Source organism: Glycine max, chromosome 6 (genome assembly GCF_000004515.6).
Source record: "Glycine max cultivar Williams 82 chromosome 6, Glycine_max_v4.0, whole genome shotgun sequence".
In the NCBI taxonomy this organism is placed as follows: domain Eukaryota; kingdom Viridiplantae; phylum Streptophyta; class Magnoliopsida; order Fabales; family Fabaceae; genus Glycine; species Glycine max.
This window is the reverse complement of record NC_038242.2, coordinates 11,950,818-11,974,438: the sequence shown is the minus strand read 5'-3', so window position 1 is coordinate 11,974,438 and position 23,621 is coordinate 11,950,818. Positions and strand designations below refer to the sequence as shown.

Here is a 23,621-nt window from a genome sequence, read left to right as displayed (position 1 = left end):
ATTTGTAATGATATACTTTTAACACATAAGTCAGTAAATCAACAACAACAAAAAAAAACACCACATAAGTCAGTATGTAATCGGTAAAATAACAATATATAGAATAAGATTTTATTTGGTGATGTAAGTGAAATTCTTTTATGGTTATTTTAGTTATAGTTTTTATGGGGTTTAAGTGTGGGTGAGTTGCAACTCTGGTATAAGATCACACTTATGACAAGTGTAAAGATGCAGAGGCTGTGATGGAAGCAATTAGGTATAGAGCATGGTCATGGTGCAAGGCTAATATTATTGGATTTGAACTAGAATGTTTATTGCAGCTAAGGTAATTACACTAGCATCATTTTGAATGGCACAGGGGTTCATCAAATTCCAGTCGGGGTAGTATTCTGGTTTTACGTTTAAAGTGTACTGATACACATATTATATTCATTTAGTAGGGGATTGATATTTTGTACGGCAACTTTTTGGTAGTTGCTGGGATTTTTTTGTCTTTCTTCTCTAACGGTTATGGTGGCAATTGCGCTACTTGTGACAATTGTTTACCCCTTAATATTTATCAATCTTTTTGCAGTGCAAAAAAAAACATATCACACTTACGACATAATGGTAATTTTATGAATTATCTAATTTTTCTTCTTATTTTTAAGGAATTTAAGTTACTTCTTTAAATTTTAACTTAGCTTGCTCTCAAGAAAATGAATTTTAAAATATAGGAGTGAGACAAATTATTTGTTTTTTTTTTTTGAAATTTAATTAATATTTTCTTATATTTTGATGTTTTTATATGTTTATGCAATAAAGAAGATAAGAAATGTGAGTTACTTAATGGATTAAGAAAAAAATGGACAGCCCAAAATGACAAGAAGAGAGCAACTAAAAGCAGGTTTTTGTTTTTGGCACCAATTCACTATTGTTTGCACCCCTAGCCTTAAAAAGAGGATGACTTTGTAATTTCATACCCTATCTCTTTCGCTCCCCAAAACCCTCATGTGATAAAAACAAATATGCATTTCGGTTAAACCTATCCAAAATGGAAACACATTCTCGTTTTTGATAGATGCCACAAAAACACTTTTTTTTTTTTTGTATTTGGACCATAAGCAAAATGGAAATGCATTTTTATTTTTGGTCCGAATGCAAAACAAAATTGCGTTTCCATTTTGTATTAGGTTTAGTTTTTAAAATTTCTAATACTATAAATAATTGTAATTATATTTTAAGATTATAATTTTAAATTTTTTAATATTATTATCATTAAATTAAGGATAAATAATCAATTTCATCTCTAAAAGTGTGAGACATTGTCAAATTAGTCTCTGAAAGTAATAAAATGATAAAAAAAAGTCGATAAAAACATAATTTGTTACTCATTTTAGTCTAAAATTCAAAAAAGCCATCGCTTAAGCAGCAATATTAATATATTTTCAAAAACTAAAATGACAATAGGTAGTTAAGTTTAAGGACAAAAAGGATAACATGAATTTTTAGAGATCTTTTTGTGATTTTATTACTTTCAAGGACTAAATTATCAATCTCTTACATTGAAGGACAAATGTGCTCATTTATCCTTATCAATTTTAATTAAAAAAATAGTTTTAGTGTGTATATTATAAACTCATAAATGAGACATATATTAGAAATATCCAGCAATAGTAATTACATTTTAGTCATTATGTCATATAGATGAAATAAAAGAAACACACAAGGAAGGGAAACTGAATATTGTGTGCAAATTTTTGGGAAACTTTTGAAAACCTTTCATAGCAACAACCTTTTAAAAACAAGTTTGAAACAAGTTTTGTTCGAAGAAAAACGCAAGGAAAAAAGAAAAGCATAACTCAAAAACACTTATTTTTGTGTTGGTTCACTCAAACTAAATTACATCTAGTTCTCCTTCAACCTAGGAAGAGTTTTCTAATCAAACTAATTGCAACAAGTATTGTCATTATCATTTCTGAGATTGATAATTCAAATATTCTTTAACACTAAGTCACTCATAATTTTTACAAACAGATACTTGTTTGAAAAGATTACAAAGAATCTACTTATTAATTGAGGATATACAAATGCAAAACTTTACAAAGCAAACGATAGTGTTAGAGCACTTGTCAACTCATAAGATTGTTTCGTTCCAAATTGAATTCATAGTGTTATTATAAATCGTATATGTTCTTGATATTCTTCTTGTTTTCAGGTATTTTCTTCCATTTTTATGTGAGATTTAGAAATGTTTCCATTGTGAGTGAGAGCCCGTCATTTCTTTACGTTACAAACATGACTTGTACTTCCTGTGACATGTCCATTTCTGGTTAGGAAAGAAAAACTAATCATACATTAGGTACTCTCATTTTTTTGGGAATTTTCTTCCATTGTCTCCTGTACTTGTATAACTCAAACCATATTTTGATTTGTAGTGGTGTTTGTTCTACCTTATAACAAATCTTTAGCATTCAAATGTTAAGGAAAATACAAAAGAGAGGCAATATAAGAGCAATAAAACATTTAAAAGATTCATTATAGTGAGCTTCATATGTGTTCCCTTTTAGGACAAAGAACACTTATAAGTATTATAATTCGGCCTTGATCCATCATTAATATTATAGTTGGACCTAATTAGGTTTTGTTTAATCATTAGCATCACATATAGGTCTTATTGGACAATTATTAGTGGTACACTTTGACCTAATTGTGCCTAACTCAATCGTTAATTTTATAGTTAGGCCTTACTGGGCCTTAGTTGATCATTAATGTTATAATTATGTGTTATTGTGTCGTGGTCAATCACTAATATCACAATTGTGCATCATTGGGCAATGGTCAATCATCAGTGTCACACTTGAATCTTAGTCAACCATTACTATTATAATTGAGACCAATTAAGTATTGATTAATCATTAGTGTTTTATTTGTGTCTTATTAAGTCTTGAATAATCACTACTGTTATACTTGAGTTTTATTGGTCACTGGTCAACCATTAGTATTACTCTTGTGCCATATTGAGATTTAACCAATCATTAATATTACACTTTAGTCTTATTGGATTGTAGTCAATCATTAGAATTATAGTTAGACTTAATTGGATCTTATTCAATCATTAGTGTTATGTTTGCATCTTATTGGATTTTGAATCATCATTGTTATACTTGAAAAAACGAATCCAAATCCATAGACCAACCTAACCCAAACCCACTTAAAGACATATTAGAGTATTTTATTGTCTCTTTCCAACAATAACAAGTGGATCCAGATATTTGTTTGACTATTTGTTGAGGTGTTATACTCATTAGGAGGTGTGATAATTGTTTTATCAGAAAACGTATTTTTGCATATGCAAATCCTGAGTTGTATAGTTAAAGATTCGTTTTCTAAATAGTGGTGATTTTTTTCATGTTCTGGAAACAAATTGATATAGGAGACAACTATTTTATGCTTTCTGTTACAACCATGTTGGCTGCCTCTCAATCCTTTAAGTATATATTGCCGATAAAATTAAAAAAAAAAGTTCATGATATCACCATCAAGGCATGCATATGATAGAGGTAGAACATTTGCCGATTCATGTTGTAGACACTATCATTACCTCTTTGGCAAACAAGGAATATGGTGACTTATCAAAGTATGGAATTCATCGGCCCAAAAAGGGACCATTTGATATTGAGCTGGCTACTGGAAGGTCTTCAGTTCTCTATGTCGGAACCATTAGAAAGATTAAGGAAGGATCAATTAAGCTACTTACAACCATGTTATAAATAACATTTTAACACTTATATATATATATATATATATATATATATATATATATATATATATATATATATATATATATATATATATATATATAACATTTTAGCACAAAAACAAGCTATTTTTCCCGTTAGTGCCACCGAAATGATAAGAATCGGGGGCATTAGAAAGAATGCATGGGTCTGATACCTTATGATGTTTTGCAGGTTCACTTCCGCGAATATTTTTTTCTTATTTAGTAAAAGAGAATACATATATTTTAAAAAATATACAAGATTTAATGTTACTTTATGAATAAGTGAAAATCAATTTTTCTCATATTAGTTGACACTAAATACATTATTTTTATGAAATATAAATTACGTCAAATTTTTTTTTTTATAAATTTTTAGAAATATTTTTTTTTTGAAAATGTTATTTCGAGATTAGTAATTTAGTTGAGAATGAAAAAAACTCTATACTAAAAATCACTATAATAAGGGGATGAACTATATAAATTTGTTCTTATTAATTTATGCCCGCAGCAGGTAATTCCTTATCATATAATGAATTGAGAACAAGAAGGTCATCTTTGGAAATAATGAGAAAAAAGAATTTGATTTGGTCGTGTTTGCTACCGGTTATAAAAGCGTAGCTAATATGTGGCTTAAGGTTATAAGGTATGAATATAACTTTTAGCATTTTTTTAAAATTATAGTCCTGCTGTCCTGCGTAATAATGAGGAAAAATTAATACTTTTGTGCATTTTTTTTCTTTTTCCAAATGTCTCAAATTAGTTTTAATCTTCTACTCCTTATTATGTTGCCAAAACAAAGGATATATGTCCATTTCTTCAAAGAAAAAAAGCATAATTAAGCACAATTTGAAGTCACTAAATTGATTGATGTCTATTGTAGGATTACAAATATGCTCTCTCTCTCTCTATATATATATAAAATATGCTCTATGATGATGGGATGCCAAAAAATAAATTTCCAAACCATTGGAAGGGCAATCATGGTTTATATTGTGCAAGACTATTAAAGAGAGGCTTATTTGTATTAACAGTAATTAGTTGTCATGGATGACAATTATGTTAATTATATAGAAAAAAGAAACAAATAAAGAGCTGTTGAAAAAACAAATCCCTCTGATGGTGCCACCAATAATGGATAACAGTTGGAGGATTAATTTTTTTTAAGGGGCGTAAATCAATCTAACAAATAAATGGCGCAAATCAATCTAGCAAATAAAGCATATTCTAACTTAACAATTTTAGGAAATTTAGTCTATATTTAAAATCTGTTAATCTGCAATTAATTGACAATTAATTCCACTATACAGAATCTTTGTACACTATGCTGTATATTTCTCCCATGTCTCTCTTGTACTCAAGTAATGTGTTCACGTTTCTAATAAAAGGTTTTACAATTTATTAATTTTCTTCTATTTGGAGTCAAAATGTGGAGGCTATTGTCAGCGACATCAACCAAACTCTTAAGTTATCTTTGGAATGATTTTTGGTACAAGCTAGCCTATGTTTTTCAACTTCAATAAATGGGGTTACGAGAATTTAGTTTTAGAGAAAATATAGATATAGTTATTAGGTGATTTTGGTGTTGATATTCAATTAGAATTAAAATTTCATTTAAGTAATTTAATTAGTAAAAATTTGCATTAAATATCAACATATATTATGGAGATAAAACTCTAATTTTGATATATATATATATATATATATAACACCAAAAACACTTATATCTCAATTTTGTTCTTTAATTTTGGATTCATGTATTGTAGTCATTGCATGAAAGACCTATTGTTATTGCTTAAAGTAATTATATCACATAGTAGTGACTAGTGAAGTTGAATAAGATTTTATTTATTTATTTATAGTAGTAGTGTTGATGGTGAAAATTGGTTTCGAGAACTGAAGTTAATTCTAAAAAAAAAAACCTTTCTAAACAATTAATAGTGCTTTTTATTTATTTATTTGTGGGACTTAAAATTGAAATTGGTAATGAGTTCTTTTAATCTTAACCAGCGACATTATGTCTTCAACACGAAAGTACACAAAAAGTTAAAATCGTAATTTGTATATGATGAAGACCTTAATTAATGTATACAATATTAAGTGAGATTTATGAAGGGAACATTGAATTATAACCTTTATTAGGCCAATTTTAACTAGTATAATGTGTATTCACATTTAGTGTGATTTTAGTTAAATATTATTATTACTCCAGTAATTTGTAAACACCATCATAAGCTTTACAATTCGATCAATAATCTTTCAAGATTTACAAGACAAGAAATGTTCAATGGATTCGAACAACAAATAATAAAAATATATATTAACGCGTTAAAATGTAAATAAAAAACAATTTAAAAGTGTTCAATTATGGAGAATAAATTAAGATGATATGAAGTTGCATGAATGTAAAGAGATTAAGTATTCAGCAAGAAAAAAATGTAAAGAGATTGAGGGAGAATTAGAGATTACAGGAAAAGTAAATGAGGTCGAAGTATGGGAAAGAAATTGAGGGAGAAGTAAAAATACAGAAATGTAAATAATATTAAGTTTGGAGAAGAAATCAAGAGAGAAGTAGACGAAAGCAATAGAAATTGTGAGAGTTCAATTGTTTTGGAACAAATCAAGAAAAGAATTTACTTTTTTTTTCTATACAATAGAATAAAGTTGGGATATTGATAAAATTCGTCTCATTCTTTTTTGTAGTATAATACTTTAATAGATTTTACTTTATTTATAATAGTTTTAATTTTAATTTATTAGATTTTCCATTAAAAAAGGAATCTTTATAAACCTAACTCGATTTTCTTAAAAAATAGAAAAATCAGAACAAGTCAAGATGATACAATCAATCCCTCCTCTTGCCTCAAAGATCTTACCATTTCTGAAAATTAGGGTTCCAATTTAGAAAGTGTAAAGTGAGGCTGAACGCACTTCTTAAGTCTTGTTGCCTATTTTGAAGGGGATACTTCACTTCTTCTTTGCTCCGTTAGCTTCCTTCAACAATAATGGAACATTTATTTAAACTGGAAAAAAAAATAATCTAGAGGTTTTAGATTTCTACCCAATAGTTTTTTATTTTTGGGAAGGAGGGGAGTGGGGATAAAGGAAAACGGGGTGTCCTTGCCTCCTTGGTCACAAACGCCGACGACCACCGGCGAGTATTTTCCCGGCTAGAACATCGACGACATCAACATGGCTTCGACTTCAATCACTACCTTGTCCATCTACTCTCACTCCCAACCAAAGTTCCTCAATCTGCTTCAACACCCCCTCATTCACACCCGCAACAAAAGCACATCAATTACGTTTAAGCCAGCGATAGTTCGCGCCACCCTTTTCTCTACACTCACTTGTTCTCACACCCCTTCCACACCCTCTTCAAATTTACCACCGGGAAGGGCTTTAACCAAGTTCCTCTCAGAAAAGGTAGCATTTTTCCTCATTGGGTCGTTTCTCTTATCGGGTTGCTTCAGCAAAAGGCCTGCATTCGCAGAAACAGCTCCTTCCGTGGGTTCTGGAGCAGTGTTGGAGGAGAAAATGAATCCCACTGAAGAGAAAAACGAGGAAGAGAAAAGTGAGGAAGAGGTGGAGGAAATGTGGGAGGGCATTTTGGAGAAGGATCCGAAAAACGTTGAGGCTCTGAAGGTGGTTTTGTATGGGAAGATTAGGAGAGGGAAATCGAAGGAGGCTGTGAAGGTTGTGGAGGATTTGATTGCTGCGGAGCCGAATGAGGTGGAGTGGAGGCTCTTGCTTGCACTTTGTTATGAGACTATGGGGCAGTTGAGTAAGGCTAAAAGATTGTTCAGGGAAATCTTGAAGAAGAGGCCTCTTCTAGTCAGAGCTCTTCATGTAATGTTTCTCTCTATCTCTTTTTTCTGGTGGAATTTTAAATGTTTACTGGAAAGTTTGAATTTTGGTTATGATCGGAAAGGTGGGTGGATAGAGATAGGAATGATTTGTTTTTGGTTAGTTGTGTGTTGTCAGTGAGGGATTATAAATTTTTGGTAATGTGGTCCAGTTTTTGTTATTTGAAATTTGAATGTTGATAATTATTCTATTGCTAGTTGCTAGTCATCATGCTTGTTAAGAGTGCACATCATAAAATTGCTCTGCTTCGGAGAAGATAAATCATTTGTTTTTCTGTATGTAAATGTGATAATGATGATTGCATGTTGGCATTTTATTACCTTCCCTAAATTCTTTAGTTTTTATTTCGTGATGTCCATTCACCAGAAGTGTAGGACATTGCTGTCAGAGTTTTTAGTATTGTTTTCAGAGCTGATGTTTTAAAAGCGTTGCTATTATGCTCTGATGTTTTTATTAGCAATTGAAGCTGTGCTTTGGTAATGGAGTCATTTCAATACTGAAAAGCATTGATAGATAAATTGGGAAGAGGATTTCTCTGGTTGTAGGTTTATATGATGAATATTAGTGGCAGTTAGTTATGATAATTTTTAGCCAATTGCATTGTAATGCAACACTTTGGAAGGATTGGTTTTGGGACTAATTCAAATTAAGAGATAAGTGTTACATAAACTTGTTTCAGTCTGGCAGTTAGTCATGATAATTTTTATATTAATCATTTTCCTGTGAACCTTGCTTCAACATCTTGTAACAGTTAAGTGTGCTGGTGCCTGGTATTAGTATTTGTTTGGTTTGAATTTCAAAGAGTTCTTGTAACAAGCATCCTGCCATTATTTCTGCATCATAAATAATATTGATTTCCCCCCTAATTATGGCCTTTTCATTCGCTGTATGCTTTCTTTTGGTAGGATTTGATCAGATTAGTTGAATTCTTCATTCCAACAGATATGTTGCATACCTTAGATTTAGCTTTGGAGGTAGCATGTTAGATGTTTCTTTGACAACTTTTTGTGGCTGGTATATTAAAAGAAATATGGTTACCATATTCATACTGTATTACAATTCCCAATCATGTAATCAAGTTACCATGTTTTTTCATTTATGACTGAGATGAGTGATACTCTCATTTACAGGGTTTGGCTATGGCAATGCACAAAATCCATGAAGGTCCTGCTGTATTTGAAATGCTAAATAATGCTCAAGAGTTAGCTTCTCGCGAAAACAGAGTTACCGAGGAGAGAAATATAAGAATCTTAATTGCGCAAATGCATGTTGTCCAGGTGAATTGTTGATCCATCAGCTTGGGGTGGGTCTGTTTTAAAATTGTTCTAGTACCAAACAAGTTTCCTCTTTCTCTGCTTATCTGCTACCAATTCAGGATAAACCATGAGCAATATCTTTTAGCCATTAATTACTTAAGTAGTTTGTACTTTGCAGGGTAATTTGGAGGAGGGCTTGAAAAGATTTCAAGAATTGATTGATCAAAATCGTCGAGATTTTAGGCCTTATATTTGCCAGGTGAATTTGTCAGCTAGTCAATTATGAGTTGTGCATACAATGGGTACATTGGTTAATCTATGAGACTCATTCTGAAAAAGTAGGATAGCACCAAGGCTTTCTATGGATAAAACTGTTGTTTATCATAATATTGCCAAAATTTATGTTCATATGGTTTTATAACTAAAAATTGGAATACATTTTATGAGCTCACACACTTATTAATCCATTAAATAAAAAATAAATGACTTGGATCATAGTGTTAGCTCTGCCAGCTGGACTGAAAAATCATTAACTTGGTCCCAAAGTTGGTTCAGTCAAATCCTTTGATCTCGGTCAAAACTTAGTGAATTGGGTAAAATAATAAGAGAAAGGGGTAAAAATAAAATAAAAAACAAGAACAAAAGGTTGACAAATTGGAAATATTTGACATTTTCTATTAATATTGTACGCATTAAATAGTTTATGGGGACAACTTAGCAAAAACTACTGTTATAACTTGATATATCTTGCCATCTCAACAAAGACAATGGACAGCTTTGCAAAAATCTAACACTGTCGTAACTTTGATAAACAATAGACTGGTTTGTAAACAATTTTTCATGTAGAGACCCAAATGTAGAGTTATTTTATTTCATAAGGATTAAAACAAAAAACTGTCAGGTGTAGGGACTGAGTTTTTAATTTAACAGTATTTTTATTTGAAAAACTTCAGAGCATACATGGGAGAGCAGAGGTTTTCAAGAGACTGCAAATTATCCTGTGTCATTATGATTTGATTGTATGTAACAAAAGTTCTAGGGTGTGAACTGAAGAGTAAGAAATCCTTGGAGAATAGATAACCTAAACATTGGATTTCTCCTTTAGCTCATCTTTTTCTCTCTTTTCTGGTTGCTCTTGTTTAGAAGAGGGGTCCCCCTTCTGCATCTTGTAGCTTTTTCTTCAATAAACTTCATTTTAGAATCAGTCATCAGCTTTTTTGGCCTTCCAATTCCGGTTTTTCTGTGTGTGCATTGTTGCAGGGAATAATATACAGTCTCCTGGGTAAAAATGAGGAAGCGGCACAGCAGTTTGAAACATATCAAACTCTTGTGCCTGAAGAATTTCCTCAGAGACGATTCCTCGATGATGTTGCCATAGCAGCAAAAAGATCATCCCTGGAACAGTTTAAGAAGGAATTCAGAGATCAATTTTCTTATCGGAAATAGAGATAATATAGGACGTTTTCTTATTTGCTGTCTTGGCAATAATCATCAGTGCAATTCAGTAGCAGGCTCTTGTAGAAGCAAAAAGCTAGACAACTTTCATGATGAACTACAATGTAATGTATACCACAGTTTTGTTTTTTGTATTTTTTTTCCCCTGGGCTTATAGCACATGGTTTGGATAGGATTTTCTTGTTTTACTTTGGTTAGATCATGTATTTCAATCCTTAAATATGGTCCTTTATTTTGGAATAACCTTTTTTGTTCTCTTTTTAGTGTGTTAGGGACTTGCAGGGTAAGTTCATTGTGGATCGACACCTATCAAATGTTTAATCTTCCTATCCGATCTGATGATAGAAGTCTTAACATCATACTCTTTGATATATTTTTTTCAATACACTTCGTAAGCCAGTGACCTTCCTATCATAATAAAAAAAATCCATAGATTTAATCACTTATTTGGTCTCTATAGTTATATAAACTTTATTCTTTATATTTAAAAAATTATCTCTTTTTAAATCTTGTACCCTCCGATTTTCATTGGACTGAACCCAATGGATTATGAACTTTTAGACTTTGTACTTTGTATTCGAGTATGAGAGACTGTGAATTCTCTGGTCTCCATAGGACCGATTCCAATCGATTAAGCCATTGGCCGAGCCAAAGGATTATGAATTTCATACTTCAGAGTTCAGATTTTTTGTATTTCGAACTCAAGCTTGAAATATTATGTATCCTTCAATCTTCATTGGACTGAACCCAATTGATCAAACCATTGGTCGAATCCAATGAATCAAGCCATTGGCCATTTTCAACCAATCTTCTTAGGATTATAACAGAGATAAGATATGATTAAATCTTATCATACTAGAAAATCCTATATAATCAGCATCTCACTCATGAGTAGTGATATAATACACTTTTATGCTCGTAGGAGACGTCTGAGGGAGGAATCCTATTTCGAAACAAATCTCAATCCTTATGACTAAAAATGGATTAACAATGTATTATATTTATAGGGACTAAAAAGGATTGAAAATAGTATGTGTGGACCAAAATGAATAAGATAAAGATTAAAAGGTAAAATTTGTGTAACTATAATGATTAAATGAGTTACTTAAAAAAAAAGACTAAATGAGTAATTAAATGAAAATTCTATTATTATATTATATATTATTTATAATCTTTAAGGAAGGGCTATGAAGGCTGGGCAATTTTAACAGCTGTAGACATTATTGAGAATCAGAAAACTTCGTCCATAGAATAAGAGGCTCAATTACAAATTAGGAGCAAAATAGAACGTGCCAAAAAGGAAGAGAAGATTCAAGATGGAGTACAAACTAAATATACCCTCGTTGGTTTACCTATAAACGTCTTTAATACTTGTTAAGATATTCAATAAACATCATGGACAAAACTTATTTCGGTTCCGTTTCTTTATTTAAACAATTACCCCTGCTAATTATTATGTATGGGTATGAAAACAACCATCAGACTATTATTTAGTGAGTTGCATATAGTTAAACAACCAGCGTTTTGAACACTTTATTTAGACATTATAACTATAAACATCTCAGCAAAACTCATATTTGGTTCAAATGTTATTTGTTGTACTTGCACTCGTAACAAACTATTTTCGTTTCCAATACTCAATATTTGTCTATAAACATCTGCATATGTTTCACTCCAATCTTTCCAATATCAACCAATTTACCAATTGCAACGACTCAAATCATCATGGCTCCAACCGAGTTCTTCATGTGGGGGCTATGTTTGATATTGGTCTTTGCTCATTACCAAGGTGCCCAAGGGGAAGAGTCTATACCAGGTCTTGGTATCAATTGGGGTGCATTAGCATCCCACACTTTGAATCCTAACGTAGTGGTGAATATGTTGAAGGACAACGGGATCAAGAAGGTGAAACTTTTTGATGCAGATTCTTGGACCCTGAGTGCTTTGTCTGGTACAGACATTGAAGTCATGGTAGGAATTCCTAATGATCAATTGAGTAAATTTGCTGGAAGTAGCGGAGATGCTGAAGCTTGGGTTAGAGAAAATCTCACCAAACATATTCATAATCATCATGGGAGCGTCAACATCAGGTATGGTGGCATTAAGTTCCTTCACATAGGACTCAATAGTTACATGCATCAGAGTATCATGGTAAACCAAATAACCTTTTCCAAAAAACAAAATGTCCTTTTCTCTGTCCCCTCAATTCAAAAATTATACTTTATCCAAAAAAAGAATCTTAACTATGAGAAAACGTTGCCTTTTAACTGTGGATAACTCTTTAATTAGAAGATGAAAAATTATTACATGATTTAGGATCATTTGATCTCAGTCAATTTTTATGACACGTTATTAAAATTTTTAATTAGGTGTTGTTACACATTATTAATTATTTTGTAAATTAAAAACAGTATATGAAAATTGATCAGAACCACATAATCTCGGACTATTTAGTAATTTCTTTGGAATGAGATGGGAAATTAAGCAGGGATAGGTGATTTCAATTCTGTATCATGAACATCATGAATTTAAGTCGGTGAAAATTCAATTTTTTTTCTTTCCTTTCCTTGATTACTCACAATTATGTTATTGCAGACACGTATCTGTTGGAAATGAGCCATTCATGAAAGGTTACAAGGGTGCATATGTGAAGACCACATTCCCAGCAATGCAAAATATTCAAAAGGCCATCGACAAGGCTGGTCTTGGAGACACAGTGAAGGTGACAACGGCTTTGAATGCCGATGTTTACGAGTCTGCTTCAGACAAGCCATCAGATGGAGATTTTCGGAGTGACATTTACGATGCCATAAAACAAATACTAAGTTTGCTTCACGAAAGGAACTCACCATTTCTTGTCAACATATACCCTTTCCTCAGTCTCTACCAGAACGACAATTTTCCTGAAGAATTTGCATTCTTTGATGGTCAAGGCAGAACAATTCAAGACAAAGATGCACAATACAGCAATGTCTATGATGCAAATTTGGACACCCTTGTTTGGTCATTGAGAAAAGCTGGCTACCCTGACTTGAGAATTGTGGTTGGTGAAATTGGATGGCCAACTGATGGCAACAAAAATGCTAATAACTACAATGCAAAAAGGTTCTACCAAGGACTACTCAAGAAAATGGTACACAAGAAAGGAACTCCTCTTCGCCCCGGAGCCATGGAGATGTATCTGTTTTCTCTTACTGATGAGAACTTGAAGAGCATTGAGCCTGGCAACTTTGAGCGTCATTGGGGAATTTTTGGCTACGACGGAAGGCCTAAGTTTCCCATTGATTTTTCTGGTCAGGGACAGGACAAATGGCCAGTGGCAGCCAAAGGTGTTGTTTACCAAGAACGTCAATGGTGTGTCCTAAGTAGTGATGTTAAGAACTTGAGTTTGGTGCCAAGTGCATTGGACTATGCTTGTGCTGGTGCTGATTGCACAAGCTTAGGATTTGGTTGTTCTTGTGATAAGTTAGACCTTGCTGGCAATGCTTCATTTGCTTTCAACCAATATTTTCAAACAAGGGACCAAAGTGTTGAGGCGTGTGATTTCAATGGAATGGGAACTATTGTGAAACAGGATCCATCAAAGGGAAGTTGCTTGTTCCCTATAGAAATTGAGAGCAGTGGTGACATGGTTAGAGCAATGCGTGCGATTGGAAGCATTTTGATTGGATTGGCATTGTTTTTCGTAACATTTACGTAGAGACCATATGGATGGTACTGGTATACTAATGTTTACCATGGGTAGGGGCACGATTGATGTAATGTTATTGATGTTATGCCATTAGTTTTTATTTCCTCTTGCGGTTTGTAGAAATGATTTAGGAAGTAGATCTCTCTAGGATGATTATGGAAATAAATCGTCTATAGTCAAATTTTAACAGCACGCAGTTCTGTTATAATCTAATGATTACAATTTTCGGTTTCATTGTGTTTATTATCAGAAAATAAGTAAAAGGTTGAGATACTCTCTAGTTCATATGCAATATTTTATTTTATACGGTTCAGATGCAAGATTTAATTTTTTTATACTTAAATATTAATTGTTAATTTATTTGTGAGAAAAACTCAAACTTACGATCTGTTCGCTCCTCCATTTTTTTCTTCTTAAATCCTTCTCCCTTCAAATGCAATATGATGTATTAGGCTAGTTGAGAATACTCAAAAAAAAAAAAAAGAAGGGTGGTTGAGAACATCAAATCACTTGTTACAAAGAGAGATGAGCAAAAGCACACGAAAAAGAATCATTTTAATTAGTATAATGGTCGGTGTAAAAATTAATAATGTGAAATAATCAACTTTATTCACTCTTTTTTTTCCTTTATAAAAGTCCACATTATCTACCAAAAAAGAGAAATAGCATGTGATCATACCTTTTCACTTATATAGTTTATCTTGACATTATCTTTATTTGACATGGGACTTCAACATTTTTCATTTTTCTCGTGACTACCCTCATGTGAAACTTTCAACATATTTCTCTATTTAGGTGTAACCACACCTTCCCTCACACTCAATAGATTCTTATATAGATAAAGAGATGTGTTGAAAGTTTAACATGACGGGTAACTATGAGAAAAATGAGATATGTTAAAGTCTTACATCAAATAAAGATAATGTCGAGATAAACTATATAACTAGAGAACAATCCTCACCTTATAAGCTGATTTTTAATCCCTTCATTTCCTAACAATCACCACCAATTCACATAATTTTTTAATAAGAATAAGATTTAGATATTATATTATGAATATTGTTAGTATCATTTTTTAATTCAAATCAACATTTTATCTGGATAATTGCTATATACTTAAGTTATCAAATTTAGTTGGATAATGGTATTAATAATACAAATAATTTTGTCTTTTTATATATAAATACATAGTCTATTATCGAGTGAACTAGATGTCTAGTGTTACAAAATTGAAAATCTAATAAGTTACATTAAATTCGTAGAAATAAAATAAAAGTTTGTTGAAAGAGTATAATAAATAATGGGTTGTTAATAATCTTTATCCATATTCATTTTTTGAGTGTTGGGTATCTCCTAATTTTATAGAAATTAATTTAATGGGTTGACATATTTTTTCCTCTATGATAGTGAACGAGTTAATTCTTGGCATGCCTATATGTAATACTACCAGGCCGAAGGCATTTTAATCCTAGCTAAAGGTATCCTTTTCTGTGATATGGAGAAACCAAAATCAAAGAGGCAGCAAATGGTGAAACTTATTTTGGAAGCTAAACGTACCAGAGATTAAAATTTTCTGGTGGACAGTATTTTCTGATATCCTTCCAACCAATTAGTACAATCTCATTCACAACCATGCATGTCTTGGCTAACCAATTAGTTGTGAATAAATACCATTTGCTTTCTATTTGTCTCCGATGGACCCTACATTGCATGCCACGTTATGGTAAGGTTATCATCACTTCATCAACTATCAACCTTATTCTTCCACCTCTGAGGAGAATATCGATCAATGCTCTAAGTTTTACATCAAAATGTTGGAATTATTTTTAAAAAAATAGGGGAATAAAAGCAAAAACGAATATAATATAGAAGAGTACCTTCACGATACCAGATCTAAAATTGAGTTTAATGGTAATCGGATCTACCATTGACATGTGCAGCTCATGCAGTCCGTCTAGCTTTTACTCATTGCGTAAACAATTGAGATTAAAATTATCTGTGTTAATTACTAGTGTCACTGTTATCTGCACACACACACCTTTTACTTTAATTACAACCATTGTTCTACAGTCTAAAAAAATTAAGGTGTTTTAAATTGCATTTGCAATTATATATAACAACTGTAATCTCATTGTGTCTGTTGTGAATTAACGTGAGACAGTTTCAATTGATATTGTCTATTCACCCCTAGGTTGCACGACAATCTGTAATCACGATCTGGTGTCCGACATGTTACTGCCACATCGATCTCATAATAATAAAGTGCATAATTTAAAACATTGGTAATTTGGTGCAATGTTAAACTAATTAAGATAATTTTGAATTATCAGATTTTTATATATTCTACAGTGATTGGAGAATTATTTTCGAGACAGAAACCAAACAATTCATAAACTTTAGGTGATGGATTCATAAACTAAATCACTTCAGCATAACCTTTTATTATCATCAGCTATTGTTTCTTACATTAACAACCACTTTATTAAGTTATTCTTTTATGTATTTAAATTATTTTAGATACTGCCTGTACCATTTAGCATAATAGCAAGCCACGTTATCCCAATATTTTAAAAAAACATTCTACGATTGCGAATTCAATCGCAACCTCAAGATTTTTGGGATCTCTAAAAATACTACTGCGACCACATCGATCATGTTTATCAGCAATTCCCTGCAATATTATGTATAGCAATCGGGACCCAATTTAAACTCTCTCTCTCTCTCTCTCTCATTCAAAGGACACTTTCTCCTGTTTTCAAATTAATGTTTCTTTTTTCCTGAAAGCAAAATAGTCTCACAGTCAACTGTAACTTTATGATTAATCCTTCTCAAAAAATACAGAAATCATCAAAAAGTAGATTTTATCTCTTCCGAAAAAATATTTTTCATATGAAAAAGCTAAAGAATTGAACTTCTATTTAACATGTTTCAAAAATTCAACTATCTGAGTGATCCCATGTTCAAGGGTTCATTCGGTATAATGAAAAAAATAAAATTAAAATAGAGTTTAAAACTGAGAATTTCACATTTTTTTACTGTTTATTCTCATTTTTTTCTCTCCAAATGAACCCCAAATGCTAAAGCTTTTTTGGGAACCCCGAAAAGGATATCCTTTTATAACATGTGGTACATGATTGGTATCTACTGTTTTTCAGTTTATCTGTTTATTCTGGTTTCTCTTTGATAGTAAGTGATAATAGTAAGAAAAGGGATCTTAATAATGCTTACTCCTCCTCCTTCCCCAGCCCAATTGTCTCGAAGCTTCTCATAGTCCTGCATTTTCTTTCTCTTTCCCACCAACCCATGGCAATAAATATGTGTTCTTCCGATAAATCAGGCCCAGGAATGAGCCCTCGCATTTCATTCTCACATGATCCGAAAAACACAGTCCCACTTGAAGAAGGCCCTGACCAAGACACAAGCTCAGACTTTGTTTTCTGCATCACAAACGCACAGAAACTCTCTTCAGCCGACGAGCTTTTCTCCAACGGCAAGATCCTTCCCACTCAAATCAACAGCAGACTAGTTTCCATTCCCAATTCCAATTATGCCCCACGACACCACCACCCCCAACAACAACAACGCAAGAAGATGCTAAAAGAGTTCTTGTCGGAACCAGATGAGGACGACATCATCGACATCATCATCGAAGAAGAAGAAGAGATGAGGCCCAGCAATTCAGTTAAGCTTTTCTGGCGTAGCAGCAGCGTGAACTGTGACGGCGCCACGCGTGGGAAGAGCATGCTTCGTTCTTCTCTGCAGTTTCTGTCGCGAAGTTATTCAACAGGGTCAGCACCAAACACGCCAAAACACCACGCCGTTAACGTTATTCCCAGGCATAAGCTGGCGAAACAGTCCTCTGCTTCCTCCTTTTCCTTGTCATCCTCGTCCTCCACCAGTTCAGGTGCTTATTATTTCTATGATTCCTGCCAAAAGAACCCTTCCTTGAAGAAGAATTTTTCCGGTAATAATGGAGTTCGAATTAGTCCAATCTTGAATCTGCCGCATCACAAGGCCACTAGGAGCATTTTCGGATTTGGTTCACTCTTCTGTAATGGCAAGATTAAGAGGAAGAAGAAATAGAAACAGGTAATAATAGATTCTTCTTTTTTTATGTATATTTTTTAATGCCCAAATCAAAGCTCAGACTACTTCTGGTTCTGCTGTGTATGTTTATATATTTTTGGTTCCTGCACCATTGTAAATTCTTGAATATCATAAAGAAAAAGAACGAGGGAAGAAAAAAAAAGTTTAATCGGTATTAACTAACATTATATACTGCGCTAAATTGCAATTTCAAATCCAATGATGCTTCTGTTTTTTAATCTGATTTTTAATTGTAACATTGGTTTTAATTTTATGAATTGACAACTTTGATCATCTGATATATTATTAATTAATAATTATAATTAAATAAAAATATTAATCATTAAAAAAATTTAATAAGAAATTATTAATTCTAACGTAATGCTCATGTCAGATAAGTCACATCTCGTGGTGCAGGTAGTAAAATTATTTGCAGAGAGTTAATAATTTTTATTAATTTTTTAATAGTTAATAATTTTTAATTAATTTATAATTAACTCATAATTATTTGTTAATATTTACCTAAGGGATTAAAGTCATTAATTTATAAAATTAGAAAGACCAAAATGACAATTTAATCATATACTAACAAGTTTATGGTTCAAGTAAAATCGAGTTTGATCTCTTAAAGTAAAGTTTATAAAAGCATTATACAAAAAAAAACCATGTTGCAAAGAGAAAGTTTTAAAAAAATGGTCAATCTTATTTTTTTTATGAAGATTAATCATTAGTTAAATTAGTCATGATAAAAAAAATTAACATTATTTATTAACCAGAAATAAGTTATTAAAAGTAATTATTACTTATAAAAATAGAAAATTTTATAATATAAAATGGTTTATTATTAATTAATTAAATCATAGTATAAAAAAATCTTTAGCCTCTCGGTGCTTACATGTATTATTGTTAGAATAACAAAGGCTTGTATTTGGAAATATTGCATGGAGAATGGGGGTGTCAGTGTAATTCTAGACAATGAAAAGCTACGGGTGAAGGAATGAAATGGAGAAGATCAAATCATTCTTATCGCCATGTTTAGGGCAAAGGGGACAAATAAACAATGCATCCTCCTTCTCTCGTGGGCTCTTCCTTGCTGTTTCTTACCTTTTTTTTTTATCTTTTGCATTTTTATTAATAATTACATGTGGGTGCTTTTTGTTTTTTTGCTTCTTGTTTTATGTATTCTTTGCTTTTTAAGCTGCATGCTCTCAAAGATTTAAAAATCTATCAGTTATTGGATACCTTTAATTTTGTTGTTTTTTGTTGTATTGTTGTGCCGCGCTGTTCATAAGAAAAAAAGAGTTGTTTCAAAAGAGAAATCAATTTACACACTGATACAATTTATCATATGTGTAATTCATTTTACTTTTTTTACTGACGCAATATGTAATTCATTTTTCGTACTTGGTTATGGAGTTTACCATAAAATAAAACCATCCGGAGCATAGTTCAATTATTGAACATTCAATGTTAAACCAATCAAGATTTCAGAGTTATATTTAGAGTTTTTTACATATAAAATAAAAATAAATAAATATTTACTCAAATAATATAATTCAAAAAATATTTATCCAAATAATATAAAATAATGTAACAAGTGAGAAATCGATTCCCTCATATCTCATATCGATTTCTCATTTTTTTTTACAATACTTTAGAAATCGGTTCATGAAAAACTGATTTTTAAAGTACTATTTTTTTCTTTTTTAAATCATGATATGAAATTGATTTTGAAGAACCAATTTCATAACGTGAGTCTTTTTGTTTTCTTTTAATATTTTTTTTATTTTTTTTAAATTGATTGTTTTTATTTTTTTCCTTTTTAATAATCTATATTTATGTTTAAATTATTTAAAATAAAAATAATTTCTGTTGTATATGTTGTTGTTATCTTTTTTATAATTTTTCTTTTATCATTTTTTGTTGTATATGTTGTTATCTTTTTCATAATTTTTCTTTTATCATTTTTTGAAGAGTTAAAATCTTTTTTAAAAGTGAATAATGAAATATCATTGATTTGAAAAAATAAGAATATGAAAATAAACATGTTTTCATTCCTTCTATCTTTATTTTGTATTAATTTTACCAAAAACACAATAGTAACTAACAATAATGGCTAAAACCCATAAAAAATACTCACATAAAAAACTATGGAATATTTGGATATTGAAACTAAAAAAAGAAAAAAAAATATTTTGAAACCCATATCGGACTGGCTGGTTCGACCGAGAATCAGTCACGTATTGAGTCCAATGATCCTAAAAATCGATGTGTCCTTAAACAAGTTCAAACCACTAAACCGGTCAAAAACTAATGGGTTAAAGGGTTTCGCTCAATTTTAAAATAAAGCTTTCAAAACAACGTCATTTTGTTGGGTTTTTTTTAAAGAAATATTATAACTTATGACACTTTTAAATGAACTTTGCTTTTTATTATTATCAATTATGCACATACTATTTTTTCCAATATTATTGGGATTTTATATTAAAATATTAAAAAATTATTAAAACATGCTCGGTTCACTTCAATCATTGACCCTTGATCCGGTTCGATTATCAAAACGTTGAAGTCAATTGAACTTAATTGGTTTGGACTTGAAAACTCCCCAAACCTAAACCAACCTATTCAATCATCCTTAAAAAACGTAATCTTTCAAAAGTTTTTTACCCAAAAAATATAAAAAAATAATTATTTATCCAAATAATACAACCATAAAATATTTATTTCAATTATACAAAATATTGTAGCAAGTAAAAAATTGGTTTTTTCAAACGGATTTCTCACTTTCTTTTTCAAGAGTTTCATTTAAGGATTAACTGTTTTTTTTAATACTATTCTAGATAAATTATATTTTTTCATAAATTAATATGTATAAATTAGAAAAATAAAAAAATTAACACCAATTAAAACAAATAAAAAAACCAGTTAATTTTTTTAAAAATACTTATTTATTGATTATGATTTGTTTTTGGTTTATTTAATCTTTTGACTCTATATTTCTTTTTTTTAGTTTCGATATCAAAATATTCTATAATTTTTTATCAATTTTTAGTCACTATTATTAATTACTATTATATTTTTGGTAAAATTACTGCAAAATAAATATATAAAAAATAAAAATATGTTTATTTTGTATTTTTATTTTTCAAATCAACCATATTTCATTACTCACTTTTAAAAAAGATTTCAACTCTTCAAAAAATGATAAAACAAAACATATGAAAAAAATAACAACAACATATGCAAAATAAAATTATTTTCAGTTTAAATAATTTAAACATAAATACAGATAATTAAAAAGGAAAAAAATAAAAACAATTAAAAAATAAAAAGAAATAAAAAAATAACAAAAAAAACCCACATTGAGATTGATACCTAAGAAACCGATTTCATAACTTGATTTTGAATAAAAAAAAAACAGTACTTTAGAAATTTGTTTCCGGAGAACCAATTTCTAAAGTATTGTAAAAAAACAAGTGAAAAATCAGTTTTAGGGAATCGATTTTTCATTTGTTACAGTCTTTTATATCATTGAGATAAATATTTTTTTGGTTGTATTATTTGAATAAATATTTATTTTATTTGTATTTTTTAATGTAAAAAATCGTTATATTTACTCGAAAAAATATATTTAAGGGAGTAACTATGATACATTGATACCTTAACAGCAGGACCGGTCTTAAGCTTTTTGGTGTCATAGTGTGACGGGGCTTGAATAAAAATATTGGGGGAAGGGGTCAAAAATAAGATTTGAATAAAAAAAATACTCCTAATTTTTTTATTTAATAATTTCATTTAAATTTTCTAACTTTTTTTCTAGTTTGAAAAAAAAGAAAAGAAAAAATATTAAAATAATTTAATTATCATTCAATAACTTTTTTTACCAAAATCATCAGCCTATCATACTAAAACTAGACAAAAAAAATTGAGAAAAAGTTAAAGAATCTTGTAGTAAAGTTGTACCAAAAACCAAAGAAAAAGAATATATATGAAGAGGTTTGATCTATTCAGTAAAGGATAGCACAGGAAAATCAAAGAATCTATTGAATAATGGGCAAGTAGAGAACTATTGTATTTAAGAGAATGAAAACTATCTTCCTTTAAAAAAAGAGAGAGAGAATGAAAACTATTGACTTTTGCTATTTCCACTCCCCTTGTTATTAGTACGCTCCTCTTTTCATTTTTTCCCCCCAAAATACTCAGAAAATACACTCTCCTTTGCATACATCCATAAGTCTTGCATTTAAAAAATTGTTCCCAGTCCACATCTCAGAGTTGCATTCCATAAATTCAAAATATTATGCTGGATGATGCATTTATTTTAATTGGCTATTTGGCTTTATATTTTTTTTTTAAGAAGAACAAAGAGGACGGAAAGGACATTTGCTCATCGTGCTATATATGCATAGCTCTTGCAAAACTTCTTGGCACCAAGCATCATCACCATGTAAATTAAACCTCATTTTACATAAACCATGTCATCTAAGCAAAAACATTATAATAAATAGGAGCGGCTCCTTTGATTGCTTTGCCTGTCAAAAAGAGGGAGGTGAAAGAAAGTTAAAATTAAAACCGTTCTCCAGGCCTCAATCATATATAGCAGATAGCATAAAATTATAATATCATGGTGATGCATGTGTAATAGGGTGCATGCTCATGATAACAAATCATTTGTGAACATCTCCAGGTATATTCTATGTAACTTTGACAAAACAGAAAAAGGATAACACTAATGGGAGATGAAGGAACCTGAACCCCTAAAGCCATGTAACTATTTTTTTTTGTTTATATCTTCACCATGCAAACCAATTGGCTAGTTGAAACATCAATAAAGCAATAACATTGTGCAAAAAAATGATCTTGTAGAATTTTCTTGAATTATCTAATTTTATGATAAAAATAGTTCTTGGGATTCCATTGGAGATGTCCAATACCTCAGCAGTTATTTGAAATAGAGACTTCGCAAAAAATAAGAACTTGGGGTACAATGAAAAATTGGTCATGACCATCGATATAGGCTACAACAAGTGACAGTATTATTGAGGTGATGAGTGTTGTAGAACAAAAAGATGGGGGAGATTGAAGTTTAAACAAGAGAAGGGGACATCGAGAGATTCTGAAATCTGGAAGAGAAAACTTAACCTAAATAAAAGGGAGTGTATTTTAGGAAAATAAAATAAATAGGAAAGTGTATTCATAATAAAGGGGAGTGGAAATAACAATAGTCAAACTAATTCTCCTTGATTTTGAAATCTGATACAAGGCTATCTATACTATGGGCTTTTATTTGTCATTCTTCTACATTCTATTAGCTATTTTATTATTAATATCTATAAACTAAACATAATGCTGAAAAGAATTACATCGTTGATGCTAAGTTTGGGTGGCCATGCTCCCCCCATCCCTTAGTAGCTCCGCCCTTGTCTGGGCAATTTGAAAAATTGAGAAAATTCAAGACTTTTATTTACGTAATTACATTAATGTTGATAGAAATAGAAAGAAATAA

At 30.8% G+C, this 23,621-nt stretch overlaps 3 protein-coding genes and 1 non-coding gene across 4 annotated transcripts; all 4 read left to right on the top strand.

Annotated features, from left to right (window-relative positions):
• Positions 1 to 6,579: 6,579 nt before the first annotated feature.
• Positions 6,580 to 10,581, top strand: LOC100798720 (protein SLOW GREEN 1, chloroplastic). The gene is made up of 4 exons (XM_003526789.5): positions 6,580 to 7,609; positions 8,758 to 8,904; positions 9,062 to 9,142; positions 10,144 to 10,581. Exons 1-4 carry the CDS (start codon positions 6,953 to 6,955, stop codon positions 10,327 to 10,329), a joined length of 1,071 nt encoding a protein of 356 aa, XP_003526837.1. The 5' UTR covers positions 6,580 to 6,952; the 3' UTR covers positions 10,330 to 10,581.
• A 703-nt stretch (positions 10,582 to 11,284) lies between these two features.
• Positions 11,285 to 14,186, top strand: LOC100794658 (glucan endo-1,3-beta-glucosidase 8). The gene is made up of 2 exons (XM_003527980.5): positions 11,285 to 12,428; positions 12,934 to 14,186. Exons 1-2 carry the CDS (start codon positions 12,064 to 12,066, stop codon positions 14,036 to 14,038), a joined length of 1,470 nt encoding a protein of 489 aa, XP_003528028.1. The 5' UTR covers positions 11,285 to 12,063; the 3' UTR covers positions 14,039 to 14,186.
• Positions 14,187 to 14,786: 600 nt separating this feature from the next.
• MIR4341 (microRNA MIR4341) lies at positions 14,787 to 14,902 on the top strand. Its single transcript, NR_048661.1, has one exon. It is a non-coding gene; the product is annotated as a microRNA MIR4341 (primary transcript).
• Positions 14,903 to 17,344: 2,442 nt separating this feature from the next.
• LOC102668558 (uncharacterized) lies at positions 17,345 to 18,112 on the top strand. Its single transcript, XM_006581678.4, has one exon. The coding sequence runs from the start codon at positions 17,345 to 17,347 to the stop codon at positions 18,110 to 18,112; it is 768 nt and encodes a 255-aa protein (XP_006581741.2).
• The last annotated feature ends 5,509 nt before the right edge of the window (positions 18,113 to 23,621 follow it).